At 36.4% G+C, this 24,311-nt stretch overlaps 1 protein-coding gene across 2 annotated transcripts in view; it reads left to right on the top strand.

The window, feature by feature from the left end:
• Positions 1 to 15,385: 15,385 nt before the first annotated feature.
• runx3 (RUNX family transcription factor 3) overlaps positions 15,386 to 24,311 on the top strand; it is a 52,390-nt gene continuing 43,464 nt past the window's right edge. The window contains exons 1-2 of one of the 2 annotated variants that reach the window (XM_043255705.1): positions 15,386 to 15,527; positions 15,738 to 15,851. In XM_043255705.1, the coding sequence (XP_043111640.1) occupies positions 15,794 to 15,851 (58 nt within the window). In that variant the 5' untranslated portion in view covers positions 15,386 to 15,527; positions 15,738 to 15,793. Of the gene's footprint in view, positions 15,528 to 15,572; positions 15,852 to 24,311 lie in introns of those variants that run through there. The other variant, XM_043255706.1, reaches the window with a different exon arrangement.

The following is a 24,311-nucleotide window of genomic DNA, read 5'->3' as shown; positions in this document are numbered from 1 at the left end:
CAGATAGTGCTGAGATCATTTTCCATGATCAGTACACTCAGTCGACGTTTTTGACTGTGCAAACAAAATCCAAAAGGAATAGAGAAAGTTAGTGTGTTCTTTAACTGCTCAAATACCTGGTGAAAAAGTTGATCATTTCTAGTGACACCTTTCAGTCAAGAAAGTCTTAATGGTTAAAGAAATGTTTTGCCTAAAAATTAAAATTGGTGAAAAATGTAATATTCATCATGCCATCCAAAATTTAGATGACTTTATTTCTTTATAGGAACTGATTTGGAGATATTTACTGTTACATAACTATCAATAGATCCTCTGCGGTGAATGGATGCAATCAAAATCCAATCAAAGTCCAAACAGTTGAACCTTTATCGTAAACACAAACCTTTATTATAAACACACAGCTTTTCACTTCACCGAATGTGAATTGATGAACTGGAGTGGTGTTGATTACTTCTGAAATACTGATGCTTTTATCAGTTTGTTGGCCTCTTATTCTGACGGCACCCATTCACTGCAGTGTATCCGACACCATGTAGTTTGTAATGTACGTTGTCTTGGTTAGTTAGCTCTTATGCAGTGCTAAAGTAAGGTAGCAGTGGACATCAAAAATCACCTTTAAATGCATAATCACCTGCCATAGGTAGAATACCACTTTTACTGAGCTTCAAATATCAATGGTAGAAAATGCATAATAATCAAATAAGAGTTTAACAGGGAAAAAAATTACTTGAGAAGATCATCATGTGTGAGTCAGAGTGTTACCAATGGTTTTTTGGATGGCCTTTATATTGTCATGACGCCCACGTTTTACTGAAATACAGGTGAATTTGTTTTTCAACTTTGGGTTGTACACTGTGTGTGTGTGTGTGTGTGTGTGTGTGTGTGTTCGTGTGTGAGTTATGCATGCATGCAAGGATGAAAGCTCTGAGACGCCATGCATTATTTTTTCCTGTTCCCCTTTTCTTTACGATCACACCAAAATGTTTAAAACTCGTATGCACTTGGCAGACGCTTTTATCGAAAGCGACCTACATTGCATTGAAGGTATACTTTTGATCGGTTCATACATTTCCATGAGATTACGCTTTGTTGACCTACAGGAAATCTCTTGTAATCTCATCATAACTAAAGTTGTTTTCTCCACTTCATTTTCTCATGAGAAGAAAAAAAGAAAGAAAGATGTCACTCGCCATTTTTCTGGTCAACCACAAACTATTTAATCGGCATCTGTCAAACATCATGCAGATGTCCCTCGAGTGAGCTGCCAGTGAAACTGACCACATGTTCAGAGTCTCTATAGTGACCGAGACGATAAAGTTGTATTCTACAACAATAAAGTTCTCAAGTGTCAGACACTGTTTTGGAAGTTGATTCGGCCACTGACATAAAGATATTTCATCTTGAGTGAGTCTCTAAACAAAGTAAAAAAAAAATCTGCTTTTGTATGTTGCAGCGGTAGATATATATAGAAATGTATTTTATTACAAGACCAAGAAAAACATGCAACTTTAAAGTAAAAGTCGCATTCAAATTAAGCTGTTTGCTTGCTCCAGTGAAAAAAACTTGATGTTTTGAAGATTGTATTAAAAATGAATGTTTAATTCAATGTGTTAGGTGTAGTTTATTTTGTATTTATTAGAAAAATTGGTTGCACTTTTAATAGTCCACTTTTAGATATTACTTTACTTTATGTAATGTTGGAACTACATGTCAACTAGCTCTCAGTTGACGTGCACTTGCAAAGTTTCAAAAGTGGAAGTAGACAGTCAAAATAACCTTACAGAGAAATTTAATTACAAATTTAAGTGACAGTTGTATTGGACAACTTTTATTTTGGGTGTCTGATGATGTGGATGTATAAATTGTTTTATGGATGTATGAATTAATTTTACATTTTAATAGTAATTTTCACACTAGACTGTTGTTTTAATGCCTGCTAAAATGTTAGCATGTTAAAATAACCAGAACTGGCAAATATCAAGAATTGTTGTCCCTGACAAAAGCTGATGTCTGAGTCTTAGCTTTTAATAAATGTTTATGCATTCAGTTTTCTTATATTCTGTCATTTCCTTTTCGTTTGTGTGTTTTCTCCTGCCTGTTTCAATGAGCTGTGTGGCTTCCTGTGTGCTTATCTGCAAAAAAAAGACCAGGATATTTTTGCTGCCTTTGCAATCAAGGATGTCATGCACCTGCCTCAGGTAACATCTGAATCTAATAACGGATGAAGGATGTCTTAGGCCATTGGACATTGCATATTTTTTAGCGTCTTTAATTGTTTTAGTCATAATACATGTCATTGCTTACAGACTGCTATGTCAATGTACAAACTGGTACAAAAAACCCTGGTAGTGCAGAGAGGAAGTTTCATTTTATCCTAATGTAACATAATTACATTTACCTACCACCTTAAAAGAGATATTGATTGTTGCATTTTTAAAACAGTGAATTTTTCTTATTTAAAGTCTTTGCGACTTAAATTTGCGTATATAAAGTAGTTTGCAACCGATTTTAATTGTGACGTACTTACAAGAGGAAATTCTGAAGAAAATAGAGGGCGTGGCTTGTTTTTCTACTGCAAATTGATTGGATGTAGTAATGTAGGCGTTTCAGAAATGAACACCGACGGCTGGGGGCGTGGTTAATGATGTCATGCTCATGCCCAAGCCGTCACACTGATGTCATCAGAGAAGGTCGGTCATTTCGGGGGCGAGGAGCATTTTCAGATTTGGATTTAAGATTATGGAGGCAAACTAATTTTGTGGATTGGCTTGCACAGGTGAATTGCTCACCACAAAAACAGCAACGTGCGCTAAGAAAATGATTCAGTTTTTATTTTAAAGTCCCTTTCTCTCTCTTTAGTGTCACCAAGGGTCGCCTTTAATAAAAGCGTTTGATAAATGAATGTCGCAGGCTACACGTTTGGGCGACAAACCATGAATCCGCATAAAAACCAGTCATCTGTGTCGTTCTCTTTTGCCAAAGTGTGTGTTCATGCACTTGATTTGGTCTGATTTCCTGAGCTTTATAATGCAGAGTCTTTGCCCACAAACCTCTGCTGTGGCCCCAATCACAGAGCCCACAGGAGTATTTGGCCCTTTTAACCTCCTACAGCAAACCTCTCGTACTGATAAACAAACCTCTCTATTCTGCTACCCCATGAGCACACATCTCTCTAGTATTACAGTGTAAAGAAGACACACTGCACCATGATCAAAAGAAATGGCACTTCCCTATGAACCCCCATAAGCCAAGTGAGAAAAGGCAAGCGTGGCTAGTAACGTTTGTCTCACCCCGTGGGCCGACTTTTTTTTTGTTCTGACTAATAATGGGATGTTCACACGGACCGAGATTTTCCACAACATTTGAGTAATCGCTACATTTTTTTTGTTAACAATATTGAAAGTTGCTATGTAAAATGTTTTTTGAACTGTTATACAGACCAGCTCATCTCGTATACGATGTTTGTTTGAAACAAAACGGCAGGAATTAAAAAAATATGCATTTTACACAAACGATGGAAAACATGATTTTATAAAAATGTGTATTGCTTTTATGATTTTTTGGAGTTTGAGTGATAAATATTGTGAAAACTTGTGTTTGCATTCTAGTTGCACACCACTAAATGTAGAACATCTCCTGATTAGTGTAGAATAATAAACTGTTTTAGTGTAACGTAAGTGTGTGCAACGAGAGGATAACACAAACAACCTGACTTTATATCTTATATATGGAAAGTTGCATTACTCTGCAAGGACAGATACAGATACGCAGAGAGAGAGAGAGAGAGAGAGAGAGAGAGAGAGATGTTTCCACACACCCACGCTCAGGCACATATCACAGTGGCGGAAACCAGACCTAAGACTATTGTCACGAAAGCTTCATGTTTGACACAGATGATGCAGAATTCAGCTTGGTGCTTTCTGCATGTGTCCTCACAGTCAATTCCTTCGTTTGCGTGTGGTGGAGCTTTGACTTCGACCACAAACCCTGCAAACATCTGCCACCGTGAGACACACAGAGAACACTGACTATCTGCTCTTTGGATCAAACATTTGTTCTGTTTGATTGTTTCTGTCATGTTCGAAACAAAAGAGAATGTCTGCAGCGATTATAACATTTAGGCTGGGAATTAATTGTTAAGAATTAAGTGTGATCAGTGACTTTGTCTGATATTCACTAGAAAAATATTTAAGAGAAGCGTCATAGTAATATTGTTCAATATAGAACTAAAATGAACAATAATAACAGTAGTAATAATAATAACTAATGTGTATGTGTATCTCTCTCTCTCTCTCTATGCATATATATATATATATATATATATATATATATATATATATATTTTTATATTCATTTACATGAATAATTTACATATAAATGTAAATATATTTACATATTTAAGTAATAATTTCATTTTCATTTTTCTAAGTTAATAATAACTATTTGCTGCGCTCTCTCTCTATATATATATTTCACTTGTATAAATAATTTATATAAATGGAATTTTATCTAAATTATAAATAGATAATTTCAAATTAAATAATAGTTCTAATGTATATATAATACATTTTTGCCCTTGTATTTTAGCTAAAAATATCTAGTACATTTTCTCTCTCTTCAAATAATGTATTATATATGAATGCATTATATATTCAAATATTAAACAATTAAATTCATTTTTTATTGTCGTTCTCATTTATTAGCATATTTAAATAATAGTTTATTCATTTTAATTTTTGATTAGTATTATGCAAATGGTTGTCTCTTGAACAAATGTTGTCCTACCTAACAAATATAATGAACAATGGAAAGCTTATTTATTCAGTTTTCAGATGATGTATAAATTGCAAATAAAAAAATTACATTTATTACAGGTTTTGTGGTCCAGGGTCAGATACGTATGTATGTATATATATATATATATATATATATACACACACACACACACACACACACACACACACATATATATATATATATATATATATATATATATATATATATATATAAAGGGAAGCATGAGAAACTGTTGTGTGGTCTCAGGAAGACCAACAGACATCAGCAATGCAACATCATGATAACATCTCTTAGGAAAACACACAGAAAAACACATCAGAGATGATCATATATATATATATATATATATATATATATATATATATATATATATATATATATATATATATATATATATATATATGCACATACAGTCATACGCATACGAACAGGCAGTTTTGGATGTCAACTTAGGACAAACTGGCAACATTTTGAAATAAATCTCTTTTTGTCTCACATGAAATGCGTTCTCTGATTCACAGGATTTCTCTGAACCAAATGAGTGATGGGCCCAACTGAAAGCAGGTCATACCAACCGCACAACTAACCATGGAACACACACACACACACACACACACACACACACACTCACACACAGAGCCAGTTTAACATGGAACACAAACACTCACACTTCACACACACAGCCACTTTACCGTGGAACACTCATTTCTCAACCTGTGGTCACATCCCTACCCAGAATGCACTCTGGCTGCGGTGACTCATGGCATTCTGATAATCACCCAAAAACTGAAGTTCCACAGAACTCGAATGTGTGTGTTTTTGTGGGGGTGTAATGAAAGAGATGCTTGGATTCACAAATGTACAGATAGATAGATGTATGGATGTACGGATAGATGATGAAGAAATTAATGTTAGACAGAAACTTAGCTTTTATTTGTTTCTGAAATTCATTTTTACTCCAATTGCAATTTCTTAAAGAAAATTATATAATCTTATGCACACTAATGTATGTATTTAAATGTTATATTGTTTATATATTATTGTATTGTATTATTGTATTTTAATAATGGAATTACGAACAATTTCGAAAGTTCTTTCAGTTTGAGAAATGATCGTACGATCAAATTTAGGATGGTTTCTAAAACTATTCAATCACCTGCCTTGACTCACATATGAATTCAAGTGACATCCCATTCCTAATCTATAGGGTTCAATATGACGGCCCACCCTTTGCAGCTATAACAGCATCAACTCTTCTGGGAAGGCTGTCCACAACGTTTAGTAGTGTGTTTATGGGAATTTTTTAACATTCTTCCAGAAGCGTATTTGTGAGATCACATAATGGATGACAAGACCTGGCTCTCAGGTCTCATCCTAAAGGTGTTCTATCGGGTTGAGATCAGGACTCTGTGCAGGTCAGTCACGTTCATCCACACCAGACTCTGTCATCCATGTCTTATGGACCTTGCACAGTCATGTTGGAAGAGGAAAGGGCCAGCTCCAAACTGTTCCCACAAAGTTGGGAGCAAGGAATTGTCCTGTAGTGATTGACTCTGCAGAAAGTTGGCCACCTCTTTGCACTATGCGCCTCAACATCCGCTGACAGGGCTCCGTCAGTTTACGTGGTGCTGTAAACCGGAAATCTCACGACTGGATTTGTTGCACAGGTGGCATCCTATCACAGTTCCACACATACATTATTGATTCATAGGATTATTGATCTATCCACAACATAACTAGATATGTTTCTGTGTCTGTAAAGGCATCTCCCTCATTATATATATATATATATATCCAATCAGATTTTATAAAATGCTCAAAACATACATTCTACATACATTGATCTATCCACATATAATGATCTGTCTTAAAGGCATCTCCCTATGATATATATATATATTATATATATCAATATATATATATATATATATATATATATATATATATATATATATATATATGATCTACATTGTTTCTGCTTCTTCCATCGTCTTTTTTTCGAGTCAGGTAGACCCGGGAGGTCCCATAACTCATTCAGGACATGTGCTGGGACTTTCCTTAAATAAACCTTACCTAGTGTAATACACCTAGATTGCTGTAAAAAATCGTAACGTTCTCAAAACATAACGTTATTTATACATTGTTTATGGAACTTTTATTTAAAACCGTTTAGTTAGACATTCTAACTAGCTCCAGAACATTCAGAGAACATGCAAAAGTAACATTCGCATAATGTTTGTCAAGTTATAAAATGAAATGTTCTTTATAAGCCCAAAAAAACTTAATTTTTTTTTTAACGTTTAGACAACCAACGAACGGAATTATTAGCAAAATATATTTTGCTGTAATTTTGAATTTTGCTGAAATTTTATTACAAGTCTGTGACAATAGAAAATTTATGATAGACTTACTGTCATTGTAATCATAACTGCAATCATCAGACTGCTTTTATCTGTTCATATACGTGTATACGTCTAAACACCGCAGAACTGTTATCTGGTGGATACCATTAATCATCTCATTTCTCTATGTGAATGTTTGATGTTATCAAGACTGCAGACAGCATCAGATTCCATCCACCTGACTGCGAAAAAAGACGCACACATGCAACATTAACTCTTAAAGGTAACGATTCACTTATTGCATAACCAAAAAATGTCTGCGCAGTGACTCTTTGCACAATGATTTGCGTAGCACGCTATCTTTCTTTAAATTGCTTGCTAACTAACCTGTTGCACATTTAATGCATTAACATTCAAACATTTAAGCGTGCAAATATAGGTTTTGCTGCCGTTGTATATATGCTGTGTTATATGCACGCACACACCGTGTACTGTATGTAAATGTGTCTGTCTGCATTCAGTGTGAACAACATCTCTACATCCTGTCCCAAGCTCTGAGCTCTCCTTTTTGTCTGGCACATGCAAACCTCTGTCTGCACCACAGGAAATCAACAGGTCTAATATACACACACACAGACGCAAACACTAACCCATACATAGACACGCACGACCATGCATAATTATGCACATGCATTTAAAACCGTGTGTTTCTTGAGCTGTAGCATGCAACATGCACAAAACGCACAAACAAAAAACGTGCGTAAATGTGAGCAGAAATAAAAATGCACGGCACACATAAACAATGCATGCAAAATTCATAAGTCAGGTTATCTGCAAAGGTACTTTAGTAACCTCATGCAGGTCTGGCATGAGAAGCGATGTGTTTGTTTCATCAAAAGCCAAACGCAACCGAAACTGAGACAATCTCATGCTGTGGGAGAGAGAAAACAAAAAATGCGAGCGCGGGATCGACTGGCACTGCTTGATATGACACACATCTGCATGTTTGAAGTGCTCTGAATGGTAAGGAGCAGAGGTTGGTGGTTGGGTTTTGGTCGACCATGCTCTGGCCCAGATCTGGTGCGATCTGGTCTGGTCTGGTTTGAGGAATGTGAGATGGTGAATCTTGAGGTGGAGACCGTGGCTTTCAGGGCTCCCACGCAGTGGAGTCTGCCAGTGGAACTCTATAACCCCACATTGATGTAGTTTTACCCCATCAGCAGCTGTGATGGGTCACAGAGCAACCCCAACATGGAGGAGGTCACTTCTATGAAGACGAAGCAGTATTACTAGCTAACAAAGCTTATTATTAATCCCAGTGATTGCAATTAAAAATCATATTTTTAGTAATAATTTTTGTTTTGTTTTCCAGTTAAAATATCTAAACTCTATAAAGTTAAATTGAAAAGCACAGCTGTAACAGGAATTTTGTGGCGGGACATAGAAGGGTTTGTTCCTTACTTTAAATATCCAATAGATTTTAGTTTATAGTGTAAACCTTGAACTGTGCTATAAGTAGGTAATTTTCATTCTAGAGTGCATTGGATTGGACTCCTTGAAATTCCCTTGAGACAAATATAAATCATCATTTTAGATTTTTTTTTCTGTTTTCCCAGATAGGAAGGAATGTACACTTTTTGTCTGCTAAAAGCTAACTTTAGGTCAACTTTATTGGAGTATTATGTAGATTAACACACGTGTGTTAACACACGAAGTGACAAAATATGGCATTTTAGAAATAACTAGCAAAGTCTTTATGAGTGCATGGCTCTATATGGTTGTATTGTTATGGTGAAGTTGTGAAGATATCCTTAGCTTGATTATTGGGTTGGTCTACGTTTTTTAATTTGATGTATTTTAGACAAAAAATGCTGCCTGTCTTAGCTTAAAGATATACTGTCATCATTTACGCATCAATACAGTTATATATTTATCCACATACTGTTCTGCATATTAGAAAATATAACTGACATAATTATGCTGCCTTCTATGATACTTTCTTTAGCCAGAATTGTATATATTTTTTCACGATACAGAATGCAATAGTTTTATTTTGGGGTGAACTATCCCTTTAAATAAATGACTTAATTAAAAGTTCTCAACAAAGTGGCACGATCTGTTTAAATTCCTAGGTTTCTTTACTTAAAACATAGCTGACGTTCTCATGAGAAAAATAATTTTGTAAAAGCCACGTAAACCTGACAGACATGCTCTTTAAGGAACTTAATGAAGGGGTAGTGGGTGTTAGGAGACTGTGTGAAATATTGGAGTGAGGGTGCAGATTGTGCATTTCGGTAACTGAGAATTGTATGCATGATAATGTGGCTGTACTTGTGTGCGAAGAAGAATGAACAGAAACACAGTGTCAGATCTGAAGCTATCATTGATGCAAGAATGTGGGCCGTCATTGATGATACTCAGTATTACTAAACCCTCGTTAATATGCATAAATGGAATAACATTTAGCTAGTGCTTTTTTGTTTAATATTTAGTTTCAGACGAAAATGCATAGGGCTGGTGTGTTTTTCTGCCGGTAAAGGCTATGTGGTTGAGAGAGAGTGTGAGAAAGCGGAAGGCAGGAGGTGTGGGTACAGCTATGTGGAAAGAGGCGGAGCTTAACAGGCTGGCAAGGCGATAAACAGGCCAAAGTCATTTTCTCACTTTCTCTTTTTTAAGATTTAAACTTGATAATTGATCATATTGTACAATGGAAAGATGTTCTGACCTAATATACTATGTCGTGTGTCGTTCGGATTAATTGGACGTTTTTTATGTACACCAGACAAAAAAAAAGGATGTTGAGAGTGAATGTTTTGAGATTCCCATTATTTTCAAAAAACCTGACCTATTCAATTGGTATCAATAGTGGCAAGAATGATGAATTGAAACTCTACCATCAGCAACGGTACCTGTGGGAAAAAAAACGGATCCAACGCTTGTTTGAGCTTTGTTATTTTAAACGTGTGAGAAGCCAAGTACTGACACAAATGTTATCTTTCATTAACACATGCAAGAAGGCACTTGGGGATCTCAAAAGAGGATCTCAAACAGGACAAGACAAAAACTGGCGAATGAGATTAATTTAGAAATTAGTAGTGCTAGTATTAGTATTTAGTGCTATAATATTATATAATGATATATTATTATAGCAAAAAGATTATGTCACACTTTATATTAGGTGGACTTAACTACTTTGTACTTACATCAAAAAATGAGCACAGTGTACTTATTGTGTTCATATTTTATTATAAAACACTTTTGCTGCTATTGAGGTGGGACTTGGTTAGGGACATGTTTGGTGGGTAAGTTTAAGAGTGGGTTAAATATACACAGTACACACATATATTACATAAACTTTTATTTTGGATGCGATTAATTGTTTGACAGCACTAATACAACTCAACTCATTTCAAAAATGTCATATATTGATGATATGAATTAAGCAACCAAGGGCTACGGAAAGGCACTATATAAATGATAAATAAAACTTCTTCTAAGGCAATATTTTTTTGTACCACCATTGCATATTCTGTTTCATTATTTGAAGTGCTGGTATAAAATTACACAGTCTCAACGTTTTACTTATCTTCATGTACTTTTATGCTTTAAATGAAAGTTAAATGAGCTTGAAGCATGTTTGTTAATTGGGTTCATAATGATCAAGGTCGGAGGTATGAAGGAGATCAGATTTTGCTCTCAATATACTGTTTAGTTTTAATATAAAAATGATTCACTATTTCAGTTTTCACACAGAGAGAAAAGGTGACAGAAATAGAGAAAGTGATCAAATGTGAGACAGGCTGAGCGTGTGTGTAGGAACATGTTGCTGTCAAAGGTTGTTTTTTTGTGGTGCATTTTCTGCTGAAGTGGGCTGACAAATATCTTTTTTCCCTGCTGATGAATTAACTAAACATTCACACCTTTTTATAGATGTCAACACATCTTAAAGTCATAATGTCAGCAAACAACTAATTGTTGATCTTGCATTTCCTGTCAGTTAATATCATGCATGCGTGCTGCCAGTTGTACACCATAGCAGAAGCAAGCAAGTTGTAAATGTTTATACATAAAATAATGTGCAGTGAAACACAGCATATATGCTGGTAAATATACTCATGTTCGTACACATTAAATAATATATGAATTTTTATCCCCACTTTGAGTTTTCCGGGAGATAAAATAATTTTAACACCCTAGTATCAACAAACATAATTTCTCAATTAATTATTGCTTCCAAAGTTCACATTTACATTGGATGGGCAAAAAATGAATTTCCCAAAGTTGCACTGAAAAATTAGCATCTGCTTGTGATTAATTCCTCCTCGGGTCATTCACAATGTAGGTGATTTTGGTTTTTCATTATAATAGATTTGGAGAAATGTATCGTTACATCACTTGCTCACCAGTGGATCCTCTGCAGTGAATGGGTGCCGTCAGAATCAGAGTTCAAACAGCTGATAAAAACATCACAGTAATCCAAAATTAATCCACACCTCTCCAGTCCATCAATTAACGTCTTGTGAAGTGAAATGCTGTGTGTTTGTAAGAAACAAATTCATCATTATGGCGTTAAATCTTAAACGGTTCCTTCTGGTCAAAATAGCCCATAATAAAGCTTGCTCCAGTAAAAACAAAAATAACGTATCATCTGCTGTGATCTTCTCACATGAAAATCTAGCAACAAATTGGTTTAGAGCTGTTTTAGACTGTTCACACTTAAACAATGTGCAATGATATAGATAAGACAATGTTAAGAACTATAGAATAGAGGACTCATTTCTGTAATGGTTTGAAGGAAGCAGATATTTGAAGCTAAAAACGTCATGATATTTTCTTCCAAACAGCTTTTTGTTTCACAAGACATTAATTGATGACATTGTGTTGATTATTGTTACGTTTTTTTAGCTGTTTGGACTCGCATTTTGACGGCACCCATTCACTGCAGAGGATCCATCCGTGATCAAATGATGGAATGCTACATTTTTCTAAATCTGATCTGATGAAGAAACAAGCTCTACATCTTGGATCACTCGAGTGTGACTAAATTTTCAGGAAATGTTCATTTTTGGGTGAGCTATTCTGAAGTCAATATTGTTTTAATATGGTCAGTGTTGATATACCGTAAGCAGCATGATTCTGGGATTCATGAAATTGAAATGGCTGACTGTAGTTTCTCATATTCTCATCCTTCCTTCCAAAAGCCTCGATCCCCCTTAAGCGGCATATCCAGATTTAGACTCTGGGCGTTCGCTTTTGGTCCGAAAATGCGTTTGAAGTGAAGATGGCCACCTCATCACTGTATTTTTCCTTCTGTCCTTTGCTGTGTTCCCCCTTTATGAGTTGCACATGGGGCAGCCTGCAATTTATACACCACAAAATAAGCCCCTGCACATCTGCGCTTGCAACCGCACGCTCTAGCCACCACCCCGCTCTGCCCCACCCGTGGGGTGGAGGGACATTGGCAGCGTTCGGCCCACCGCAGGTCTCTCAGCAAAACACTGTAGTTATATTAAACTTAAATACAGGGGCTTGATAAACAAGAGAGAGCGAGAGAGAAAAAAAAAAACATCTCTGTCCGATCGCTGCAGTGCTGCTTCCACCATTTTTGTTTGTGGTTAGCGAACGACGCTGCTAAGAAACCCTTTTCCCAAAACACAGAGCAGATGGTGTTTGTGTCTGTGGAAAGAAGCTGGACGGCCCCATCCTCAATGTCCAATGCACTCTTCGGGAAGACACGCACTTGTGGTGTACTTGCTAAATTTATACATGTGCATAAAAATCTGAATATGGCTGTTAGACTTGACATTGAAATTATCTATTGTCTTATACAATGACATTTTTTGTATGTTGCAAAGGCTACTGCTATAGGTAATGCAGATGTTATACAATTACACGATGCCAATAGTCAGTGACTTAATGTGTAACATTACAGCAACAGTAGCAGATAACAATAGATTGAATGCATCAAGATGCTCTCTAGGGTGAATTTGACCTGCAGCCTGCACTTCCTCAAACAAAAGAAAGCCCTCCATGCTGTTCTGGTATCGAATACCCACATGGATCCAATCAATTCTCAATGAATAAAATTCAAGTTCCTCTCTACGGTGTTTTCTCTTTATCCTGTTTTACTCATGTGACAATGATGTTAAAGCGGTAGATCCCACACAGGTGCACACACACACACACACAAACATACACTGACTGGGTGATTTTCTCAGGGGAAACTTTGTGAGGTTGGACTAAGGTTGATAAAAGCCCTGAAGTCATTCTGTGGCCTCACCATAGGCCACACTCCCTGGAAGTGTGTTATTTGCCTCATGCACACACACATCCACTGTGTCATTTTCCCTGTGCTGCTGACTGACCAGCACACAACTGCTTATTTTCATGGCACTGTGGCTGCAAAGTGGCATGTTACAACATAAACTCAATCACACACTCAAATCTATCTATCCATCCATCCATCCATCCATCGATTCCATTTATATCTATCTTATATTTTATTCCATCTATCTATCTATCTATCTATCTATCTATCTATCTATCTATCTATCTATCTATCTATCTATCTATCTATCTATATCTGTCTGTGTTTATCTATCTATCTATCTATCTATCTATCTATCTATCTATCTATCTATCTATCTATCTATCTATCTATCTATCTATCTATCTATGTCTGTCTATCTATGTCTGTCTGTCTGTTTATCTATCTACCTATCTATTTATCTGTCAATTGTCAAAGATACAACGGCGCTTCTTGACCATGTTCACTTATGACCACAGGTCTTCGGCCTTTTCCTTTATTAACAGAACAGAAATTTCTCCAGTTTCTGTGTAACTTTTGGTGATGTAATGCACTATAGATGATGATATTTGCAAAGCATTTGCAATTTGATGTTGAGGAACATTGTTTTGAATGTATTCCACATACTTGCATATCCTTTTTACACACTCTTTTTACGCTGCCTCTATAAGATATCCCTTTCATAGCTAATCATGTTACAGACCTGATGTCAGTTAACTTATTATTAATTAGTTGCTAGATGTCCTCCCAGCTGAATCTCCGGTCCAATCTCACTGTAGTTCATATATTTTATGAGGTGGCTAATTCACACAAATTTGTATGACCTCACTTGTACAAATTCATATGAGTGTTGCTAAATGACGTATGCCAAACCCTAAACCTACCCATCACTGGGTTTTAGACAAATTAAGCAAAATCATACAAGTGAGGTCGTATGCCACCTCGTAAAATATGTACTAATTAGTCATGACTGTAATTTTTGTTTTAGCCTTTTGTTGCCATCTATTCAGCCCTTTGTTGCTATCTATGTCTATCCATCCGTTTATAATTCCATCCCTTTATCCCAGAAATAATGCCTAATAATATTCAGCAAGCATGTAGTAAAGCCTTAGTAACCAGCCAAAACAGCCTGGCAACCATCTAGCACTGCCCTAACAACAACATGCTGTAGAAAAGTCTCAGCAACAAGCTAACAATGGCATGACAACTATCCAGAACACCTCAGTATTTCTTAGTTGTCACATTGGAATGCTGTGTCAAAACTACATCAAACGTGAGATTTATTCTGGGCACATTTTCACACACACGCGAACACACATGCACAGTTAAATGGTGTAGATAAAAAGATATACATGTTTGCTTTTAACAAGGCCACTGAAATCAGGCCATACATAAAAGGTGTGTCAAATACCGCAGATATTTCGAAAATAAAAAAGTAGGCCGTCCACAGCCATGTCAACTTCATAAAGCAGAGTATTGGGTACAAATACGGTTAAAAAGCAAGCAGGAGGCCTAATGAAATTACTGGCATTGCTGTTTTTAATGAGGCTAACATTGAGATACTATCAAGTGGTGAGTGAGGGTGGAAGAGTGGTTTAACATGCTCAAAACCACCAAAACACACTCACACACATATCAGCACTCTCTTTTCCCTAATAATCCTCTTACATCCCACATTTTCTGCAGTGCCTTTGACTTGAGAGTTGGCCTCACGTCTACGCTTCTTGGTCCCTCTTCTAGAAGGTAACCATGGTCCTCTGAGTAACCATTTAAAAAACACCCATCAGCCAATCAGATGGGTGTAAGACAAACTGGGAAAGAAAAGAGAACTTCACTGCATGCAAGTGAGAGAGAGAGAGTCATGTGACTTGAGGTCCACCAATCAGGTCATGGGATTGCCGTGCAGCAGCCGTACCGCGGGAGCTGTGACCTCGGATACCTCAGACATGCGACTGACAGGTTGTTACCACGGAGATCACCAATGCGAGAGAGGCAGACACCTGAACTTTCAACTACCTAACTAAAACCACGTCGAGAGTACAACCACCACTACTAGAGAGACAGACAGACAACCGTCATAGGTGAGTCCATTGCTCCGAGTGGCTTGGTCTTTCTCTCTTACTCTCTCTTTCTCTCTTACTCTCTCTCGCTCTCACCACACGGCACATATGCAGTTCTGTTAGTCGGCTTGTGGCGAAAGATTCCTGTGGCACTCTCAAACCCCAAATTCTTGGTTGCAGACAGTCTATGTAGTTTCTCTATTTCTCTTTCTCTGACTGTCGTTCTCTCAGGCTGAAGTCGGTGAGGCGACGGAGAGGCCAGCTCTTTTCCCTCCCGAGCGGGACACATGGCTTCAAACAGCATCTTCGACACATTCTCCAGCTACTCGCCCAGTTTACTGCGAGGTAAGTCACCCATCGTGGCGTTCCCTTCCCTCCTCCTCCACCGCTGTGGTGACCAGAAAGCTGTCAGGCTTAGTCGCAACGTTCGCAATAGTGTATCTGCTGTCGTTTGCTGTGAGTCTGTTGCAGTTTGGCAGGTCTGAACGTGTGACAGTGTGTGCTTGGCTCTGACGTGTTGCAAATGGACTACAAACTCCCTTGTAAAACTATTATCTAACACTTTTTAAAGTGCAACCTGTCCATTTAAAGCACAGACCAGTTTTGCTTTGTAAACGGACTGCTATAAATGTCTGTTGATGCAAAAGAGCCTCCTGTAATTCTATGCATATGAGCCTTTACGGCCTTACGTAGACGCAGTGTAACCTAGATCAGGCTATTCAATGCCCAAATCTGTGCATATGAGTTACCTGTGAATTTGTGTCCCGTAAGATGTTTGTTTTATAATGCCGCAGTCTGTTTGGAGCAGTTCTGATGGGTTTGGATCATAATGGCCTGCTCACCGCAAGCATTAGCACCATAAACGCTCTCTCAGCGCAGGGCGCAAGGGAGGAACCAGCTAGACCAACCTTTACTGGAACTCACAAACCAGTCAACTTCTGGAGCCAGGGCACTCTCGGCCTTTCTGTGGTCGCTGTGTATATGTGTGGGTACGAGCCCAAGTCAACATTAGTGATTTACTGGCATCTGCATCTCCTGAGCTCCTCAGAAGAAGCCATTTGTCACTATGGTAACGTCAACATGTGATGAGGTGCTTCCTGCTCTAGGGTCGAGTCCGGCTTTGTTTTAAAAACAATATGCGCAATCATTCTGCTCATGAGGTGCTCGTTTAGGATGCGATGAAGATTTAAATCAAGTCAAAACTGATATTTACTCTTTACTGCATGTATCTTGTCTAATTGTACCTGATGCATCAATTACTGGATGACTGGATTACTGGATGGCCTATGTGACTGACATCACAAATTCCTCAAACGACCTGTCATTCTCATATGCAATCGTCAGTTTTCACAATCAAATCAATTTCTAGTGGATAAAGTGAAGACCTGTCATTTTCTTTAAAATATGCAATATTAATATAAAAATTGGTTAAAAAACTCATTTGATATTGAAAATGCTTAATTTTTTAATACTAAATAAATAAAATTCACTCAAATTTGTACTATATATACAGCAAATATTGTTTATATATATTTGTATATTTTCATAATGTATTCTGTATTCTGTATGCGTATATATATATATATATATATATATATATATATATATATATATATATATATATATATATATATATATATATATATATATATAATATATATATATATGCATGCACACACAGAATATATTTTTGGTTTACATTTATCTTAATTATTTATCAAAAGCAAGTCATATTTTTATGTAAGCTGTTTACAACATACCAGCTTACAGCATTAATGTAACTGCTTTCAAAAGCAACTCATCCAATTGAAAATGTCTGTTTTTTAAAAAAAAACAAGTTGTGTAAGATCAAAGTAAAGAAGAGCAAATCACTCCTCGCCAAGATTACAATTGGTCTAGTTTAGTGACGCCACCCTGCCCGGCAGAGACAAAATATATACAGCCTGCCTGTGTTGTTTTTCTACTTCTTTGCAGTTCATTTCACATAGATGACTTCAGATCCATTCATATCCCACTCATCCGCTCACATGAAAGTCTAGAATTTGAGTAATTGCTGCTGAATTGATCCTCACATGGCACGGTTGAGTCTGTGTTTACATGCATCAGCAGAGCTCTGAGCTGGTTAACATTATGTAGAGTCTGGGATGGATCTGTGTGAGTTAAATAAAGTAGCTCAGAATTGGACAGAGTGAGAGCTGATGTCATCCGCTTTCTGTAGTAAGCGGTAGCTAAATGCTAGCGGGGGTTTAGGTTTGCTATGTTACTGTAAACTCCCAGCATGCCGTTCCACACTCATTCCACATGTTCAGTACTGAATGGACCATCAGTCAGTGAAAGTTCTTGATTGATTACTAATCAGAATAATTTGGGGAAAATGTATCCCAATGTCTGTGGTGGTTACGTCCCTGTGGGACGAGCTGAGGGTTTTAGTTTGTCTTAACAAAGTGCTCACATCCAAAAATAGGGAAGAAAGAGAAAACAGAAGTGTCAAAATGTGTGTTTCCTTTAGTAACAGTGTTGCCAAAATAAGAGATTCTGGGGCAAGAGAGTTTGCAGGATATTTTACCCAGTCTAAAGACGACGTGAAACACCTTGCGCAACTTATTTTACTTTTGTAATTGTATTCATTTCCAAATAAAACTGAAAAAATGTAGGGTGGGACTGGAGTGTTTTTAACCTGAGCTCGTTCATACAAGCAGAATATACTGCTATTGAAGAGAGAAGAGGTTGAGAAGTAGTATGAATTTGTGATAATATATGGAAAGTAATTACATTTTGAGAACAGAATGATGATTCACTCACAATTATGATAACAAGCATTAAGTAAATAGACTCGATTTTGATTCAGTCGTCTTTCTTTGTTCCTTTCTTTCTCTCTTAAATCAATGAACTATGAATTCAGTTTCTACTGTTTAGAGTCAGAACTTCTCAGATACCAAAGGGCGGCTCTAATTACCATTGGAAATCATTTGTGATTATGCAATATCCTTTTCCAATTGGTTCGGCCATGAAACCAAAAGTGAATCATTTAAAATCAGAAAGCCATTTAGCTCTCCAATCTGAGCTGTTCAGATATCCTTTATGTTGTTTTTGCACCCATTCACACTTTTGTGTGTGAAATCGTACTTCATTTTGGAGTAGGTTTGAATAATTATTAATAGTATAACTAATAATGATAATGTTTAGCAAAGATAGCAATCTGAATAAATTTCCACTATGTATGTGACCCTGGTCCACAAAATGGTTCAGTTGTTTTGAAATTAAGATTTATACATTATCTGAAAAATGAATAAATAAGCTTCCCATTGATATACCGATTTATGGATAGGACAATATTTAGAATATCTTAACGATTTTTGGTGTTAAAGAAAAAATATAGTTTTGACCCATACAGCGTATTATTGGATATTGCTACAAATATACCTGTGCTACTTATGACTGGTTTTGTGGTCCAAAACTGTATTTAAACTATATTTTTACAGTGTATTTGCTATATTATACTTGTCAAGAAGAATAGATATATATTATATATAAGGTCTAAAAAAAAATCAGAAAGATATAAAATTCGGAAAAGTTCTTCCAAATTCAGAACTTTAATTTAAAGGCAACTTAATTAGTAGAAGATTAACACATATTCAAAACACATAACATCATAGATAATTAAATAAATAAAATTATAATTATTATTTATTAAAAAAATTTGTGTGTGTTGTTATCTACTAATAATATATAACCCTCCTTAATACAGGATATATTTACTTGAAAAGCTAAATTTCATCAAATATTTAGAAAGTTATTTTTCTTACTCCGCTGAAAAGTTTGTTCTTGATTTAAGTACATATCTAAAGCAATTTACTGAGGTTCATGAAGAAAACAAGAACTTTTTTGCCTATGGGATGAATACCAAAACTTAATTTAATACATTTATTACGCTTACTAAGTACGTTATTACATAAAATTATTCATTTTCAAGTATGTTTACATATTTCACTGGACGACGCAAGAAATAAATATCAGAAAACCTTTGCAGTGAATATGTGCAATGATGTACAATACAGACAGAGTTTCAAAAACGGTTCGCATACAAGAGAAAGAGTGAGTGTGAGAAAAAACTGAAGGAACAAGACGAGAGGGTGGGTGGGTTGGTGTGTGCGTGCGCGCATGTGTATGTGTGTGTGTGTGTGTGTTGCGTGTTAATCTGATGCAGACTCTGTTTGCTTCTGCTGCTCACCAGCAACCACAATGAGGTCACACCTGTTGCACTGAAACAGCAGTCTAAACGCACACACACTCTCAATATATAAATATATATATAAACGTATCCATACAAGCCATTCGCTTGCATATATGGAAAGATACACAAACACGCAACCACATTCACACACATTAGAGAGTATGGGTCTGCTCGCATCGAATTGGCCTAAATCTTAAACATGCAATGTGAAAATAATGTCCTTATTTCCATTTACATATTTGTTCTAGCAACTTGTCATTTTCATGTACGCCAGTAATGCATCTCAGTGAAGGATATATCTATCTGTTTAGATCGATCTGCTGTTTCTTTCTTTCTTTCTATTCTTCAAAGCGGCAAGCACAACTGGACTCATGCACTACATAAAAATATTTGTTTCAGTCCTATTCAACATCTTACCAGCATGCGCTTGGGTATTAATATTAATTAACATGGTTGGATATGTTTAACCAGTTGTTTACACTAATGTTGTTTATTGTGTTGGCACATTTAGCAACTTGTTGTCTTGTGATGTCAGCATGAGCCTGTTGTTCTCGGTTTAAAAAAAATAATTTTTTTGATCAGTTGATTTTTAACTTTGTTGCATTTCATGTATTGTGGTCTGTGTGGTGTCTAAAGAGACTTCATGACTGAGTTTTGTTTCACGAGTGTTCATATGATGAGTGTTCATATGATTTTGTCGATAGTTAACTTTACAGAACATGCTTAAGTTCTCTTAAGACAAGATATTTCTCCGCAGACACTCTTTCGGATTTTTTAACAGACAACTCTGAATAATTCTTTGAATTATTATCTAAGGCAATTTAAAGATTTTTAAATTTTTTACTACTTTATTCTTTTTTGAGACTTGTCATCAAAATAGACCATCAGTCGACATCCACACAACATGCCTATTTCTCATATACATGAAGAGTTCATTCGCAAAAAACAATAAATGGCACTTAAATGTGCTTATTGGTGTGCATACAGCACGATCTGAACGCATTTTGTCAAAAAAAGCTGGTATTGTATTACGACTTCACTTTTTACTGCAGAAGCTGTCAAGCGCTCTTTTTGTTTTTGAACTGAAGCAGATAAGTCCATTTTAGCGAATCAGCACGCTGTATTCAGGTCAGGTGAGAAGGCTTTTTCACTTTGAAAAGACACGCTAGCTGAAGTGAAAGTGGCTAAAAGTGATCGAGAAGGATGGATCATTTCGTCAAGCTTGATGAACCTGTGATCTTTTTCAGGGCATAAAATAATAAAGCGTTTTCATGGAAGCGCGTAACAGTGGTGAAGGAAAAGCTCCATTTTGCGTTTAATCAAGTGCTGTGATGCTAACGTTTGTCAGCATCCACATTGTCATCTGATTACAAAGACTGAAAAAGTGTTAAACAAGTTTTGTTAGGTTTGCTTATTAGCATGCATATTACTAAAATATTAGTGCTAATTAAGCACATATTAAAGCCTTATTCAACATCCGTGATCCTACCCAATACCTAAACGTAATAACTACCTTACTAACTATTAATAAGCAGCTAAGGAATAATCTAGGGAGGATAGGGGCAGGTTTTGTGGAATGGGTAGGTTTAAGGGTCGGTTAAGGCGTAAGGGTGTACTTATAAATGTAGTTACAGAAATTATTACAGATTTAATTACATATAGGCATTTTTATAAAGACAATGTAACAACATGTATGTACACAATAAGTGCATTGTACCAAATGATTAGTTTGGCAGGATTTAGTTAAGGCCGCCTAATATAAAGTAGGACCAGAATTTGAGGAAAAAGTCATAGTTAATAGTGAACAAGTATTACCTATTACTTAATCACTTAAAAAAAACAACCCTAATAGCATCTTAATGTTTTGGTCAACACTTTGTTGAAGTAATTAAGGGGATAGTGCACCCAAAGATAAAAAAAACCCATCTATCATCATTTGCTCACTTCCATGTCATTCCAAACCTGCTTTCAGAAAAAGAAAAAAAAAATATTTTTTTATTTGTGAGAAGGAAAGTACAAAGCATGTCATATTTGGACCTCAAAAGTCTTCCAAATATATCAAAAGTCATTCAGGTTTGGGTTAACACGCAGATGAAAAAAGTATTACAAAATTTCAATTTTTATTTGTGTTGAATTCAACTCAGAAAAACCCATGCAGGAGGCTGCCTTCAGGTTTCCACAAACACTTCATTTTGTACAGCGTGCAAACACGCGTAGCTTACACAAGCATACATCTGCATGCATGTAGAAATGCATTGTGGAACCGCGGTGGAATCCTGCCGGTTGAATTCTACCGACATGACCTCACATAACACCAAGAGCAAATCTAAACTCCATCGGCCTGAGCTACAGAAAACATCTATCATATTCTGCTCTGAAGCATTCGTGGCAGAACTTAAGGACACTGAGTGCTTCGCCCGCAAATTTACCAATGCAGCATGCAGGTCGTGCAAAACTACAGATGACTGCACAGAGTTTATTAATTTCATAAACACATGGTTCATACTCTTATAAATTGATACTTCACTGCGCTGGAGCACATTCAAAGGATTTCGGCTCCTGCCCATTACCCTCAGTCCCCGAAAATATCAGCATCCAAGGCAAGAACTGAAATCTGTAACCAGATATTGAGGGTCTGGATATTGGACAGGGAAGAGCGTAATGAAAACTGCATGAGGGTCTCAGCGGAGGGTCTGGCTTCTGTGTCTAATTTAGCTCAGAACAATTCCTATTTATAAAGTGCAGGCTCTGTTGTGGGACTGGAGTTGATTAGGGAAATGTCCCGAGTATAAAAGGAGTGTTTTGAAGGGATTTCTTGTCACTGGTCCTGAAGCTAGCGATCAGAGATATAATGTCTGTGATGAGTGAGAGATTTTTTCGTGTAGTCGCTTTATCAAGGGAGCGTTGTTTAGGTTGCAGACAGATTTTTTTAATCCTGAAATGCCTGACATATGAAATAAGAGTCCAACAATCTGTTTGTGTTTGTTTAATAGATTACTATATATTGTATTTTTGTAGATTAGATCACAATTACTCATCATGATTGATGCCATGTGATAAATTTCATCAGAACTATTGTACTTTGACCTATAAGCACAAATAATAAGAATATCAACTGATGCACATTAATTATTTTACCCCATTCAGTTTCCTGTTTTATTATATTATCCTATCATGGTAAATTTACATATCAAGTCTATGAAAACTGGTAAAACTGAGAAATTTCTTGTATTAATTTTAACTTATTACAATTATATATTCATGTTTTTTCTATTAAAACAACAGAACAGACTTGTGGAACAAAGGTTGCATAAGTGCAGTTATTCAGCAACCACATCCATGTTTGGATTTATTGCAGTTCCTCACTGAGAAGGTCTGGCAGATATAGTCGCAGCAAACAGCCGTCTGATGAAATACAGACTGACATTATTACGCATTCATCTGTGCAGAATATCTCAGTGTCGATCACTGATTTCCAACTTAAACATTTATCAATGTTTTTCAGTTCATCAAGTAAAACGCTGGGCAGAAAGTGTGTCTTTTCAGAGAAATTGTAATCTGGCAACCTCAAGTATGAAAATTCGTGGAGGTCTATACTTTTTCTCCTATTCTTTTTAAAGAAAATATATAGTGATTTTGGAGATGGAGGAGTTGTGGTTTATTTTCACCCTTTTTGTCAACGATATTGCATGTGGATATAGTCATAGATATAGGGTTTATTGAAGTCAGTTTTGTGTCATCTATGTCAGGACTCTTGGTTAAGGTGAAAAGGTCATCAGCAAATACATTTCATTAACAAAATTGCATATTGAATTAATCTCTGATATAGTTCTGAAGAAAACGTGCAGTTAGAAGATTTTCCATTTAAAATAGTTCATGTTTTGAAGCTTAAAATGCTTCCTACACCAGGTTTTGGAACAGAGCCAATGTGCTTCTTTTGTAAATCAGAATACTAAGTCTTGAAAAGGTCAATGTGTGTTCATCAAAAGTGTTTTTCATGTATGCGTGCTCCATTCAGTGGCAGCCGTGTACTGGGTTCACCCAGAGTTAGTGTGTGTTTTCAGCGCTTGGGCGTGTGATTGTGTGTGACAGCAGCGAGTGAAGCCGATTCCTGGGTGTATGCGAAACACATTACCACAACACACAGCGAGTCTGAGGAACAAGAGGTGTTCGGTGGTCCTTCCATAATGATCTGTCATGATATGAGGAGGTAGAGGGATGTCAATGTCATTTATAATGTCTAGACGAGCTATTTTTGAGAGACCCTCGCTGCAGTGGAACAGACGTCATGAAGGCAGGATGAACACTTCCAGAATATCCAAAGCACTGGAAAGCTCAGTGGAAATGCTCATAAAATAGTTTCTGTTTGATTCTCTGAGCATGTTAAAATAAATGCATCTAACATCTCTATAGCTCACATGTTCCAGTCAGTAATGGACCATTAGGAGAGATTGCAGTCCCACAGTACAGTTTGTTTCATGCTTATGAAAATTTTCTCTCCACCTCGAGTGACCTTTTTTTATTTCAGTACTGCTCATTGTCTCTCCTTATGATTAATTGTACATGTTTGT

This window comes from Puntigrus tetrazona, chromosome 13 (genome assembly GCF_018831695.1).
Source record: "Puntigrus tetrazona isolate hp1 chromosome 13, ASM1883169v1, whole genome shotgun sequence".
Classification (NCBI taxonomy): Eukaryota; Metazoa; Chordata; class Actinopteri; order Cypriniformes; family Cyprinidae; genus Puntigrus; species Puntigrus tetrazona.
Note: the sequence above shows the minus strand (reverse complement) of the source record. Positions and strands in the feature narration are given on the sequence as shown.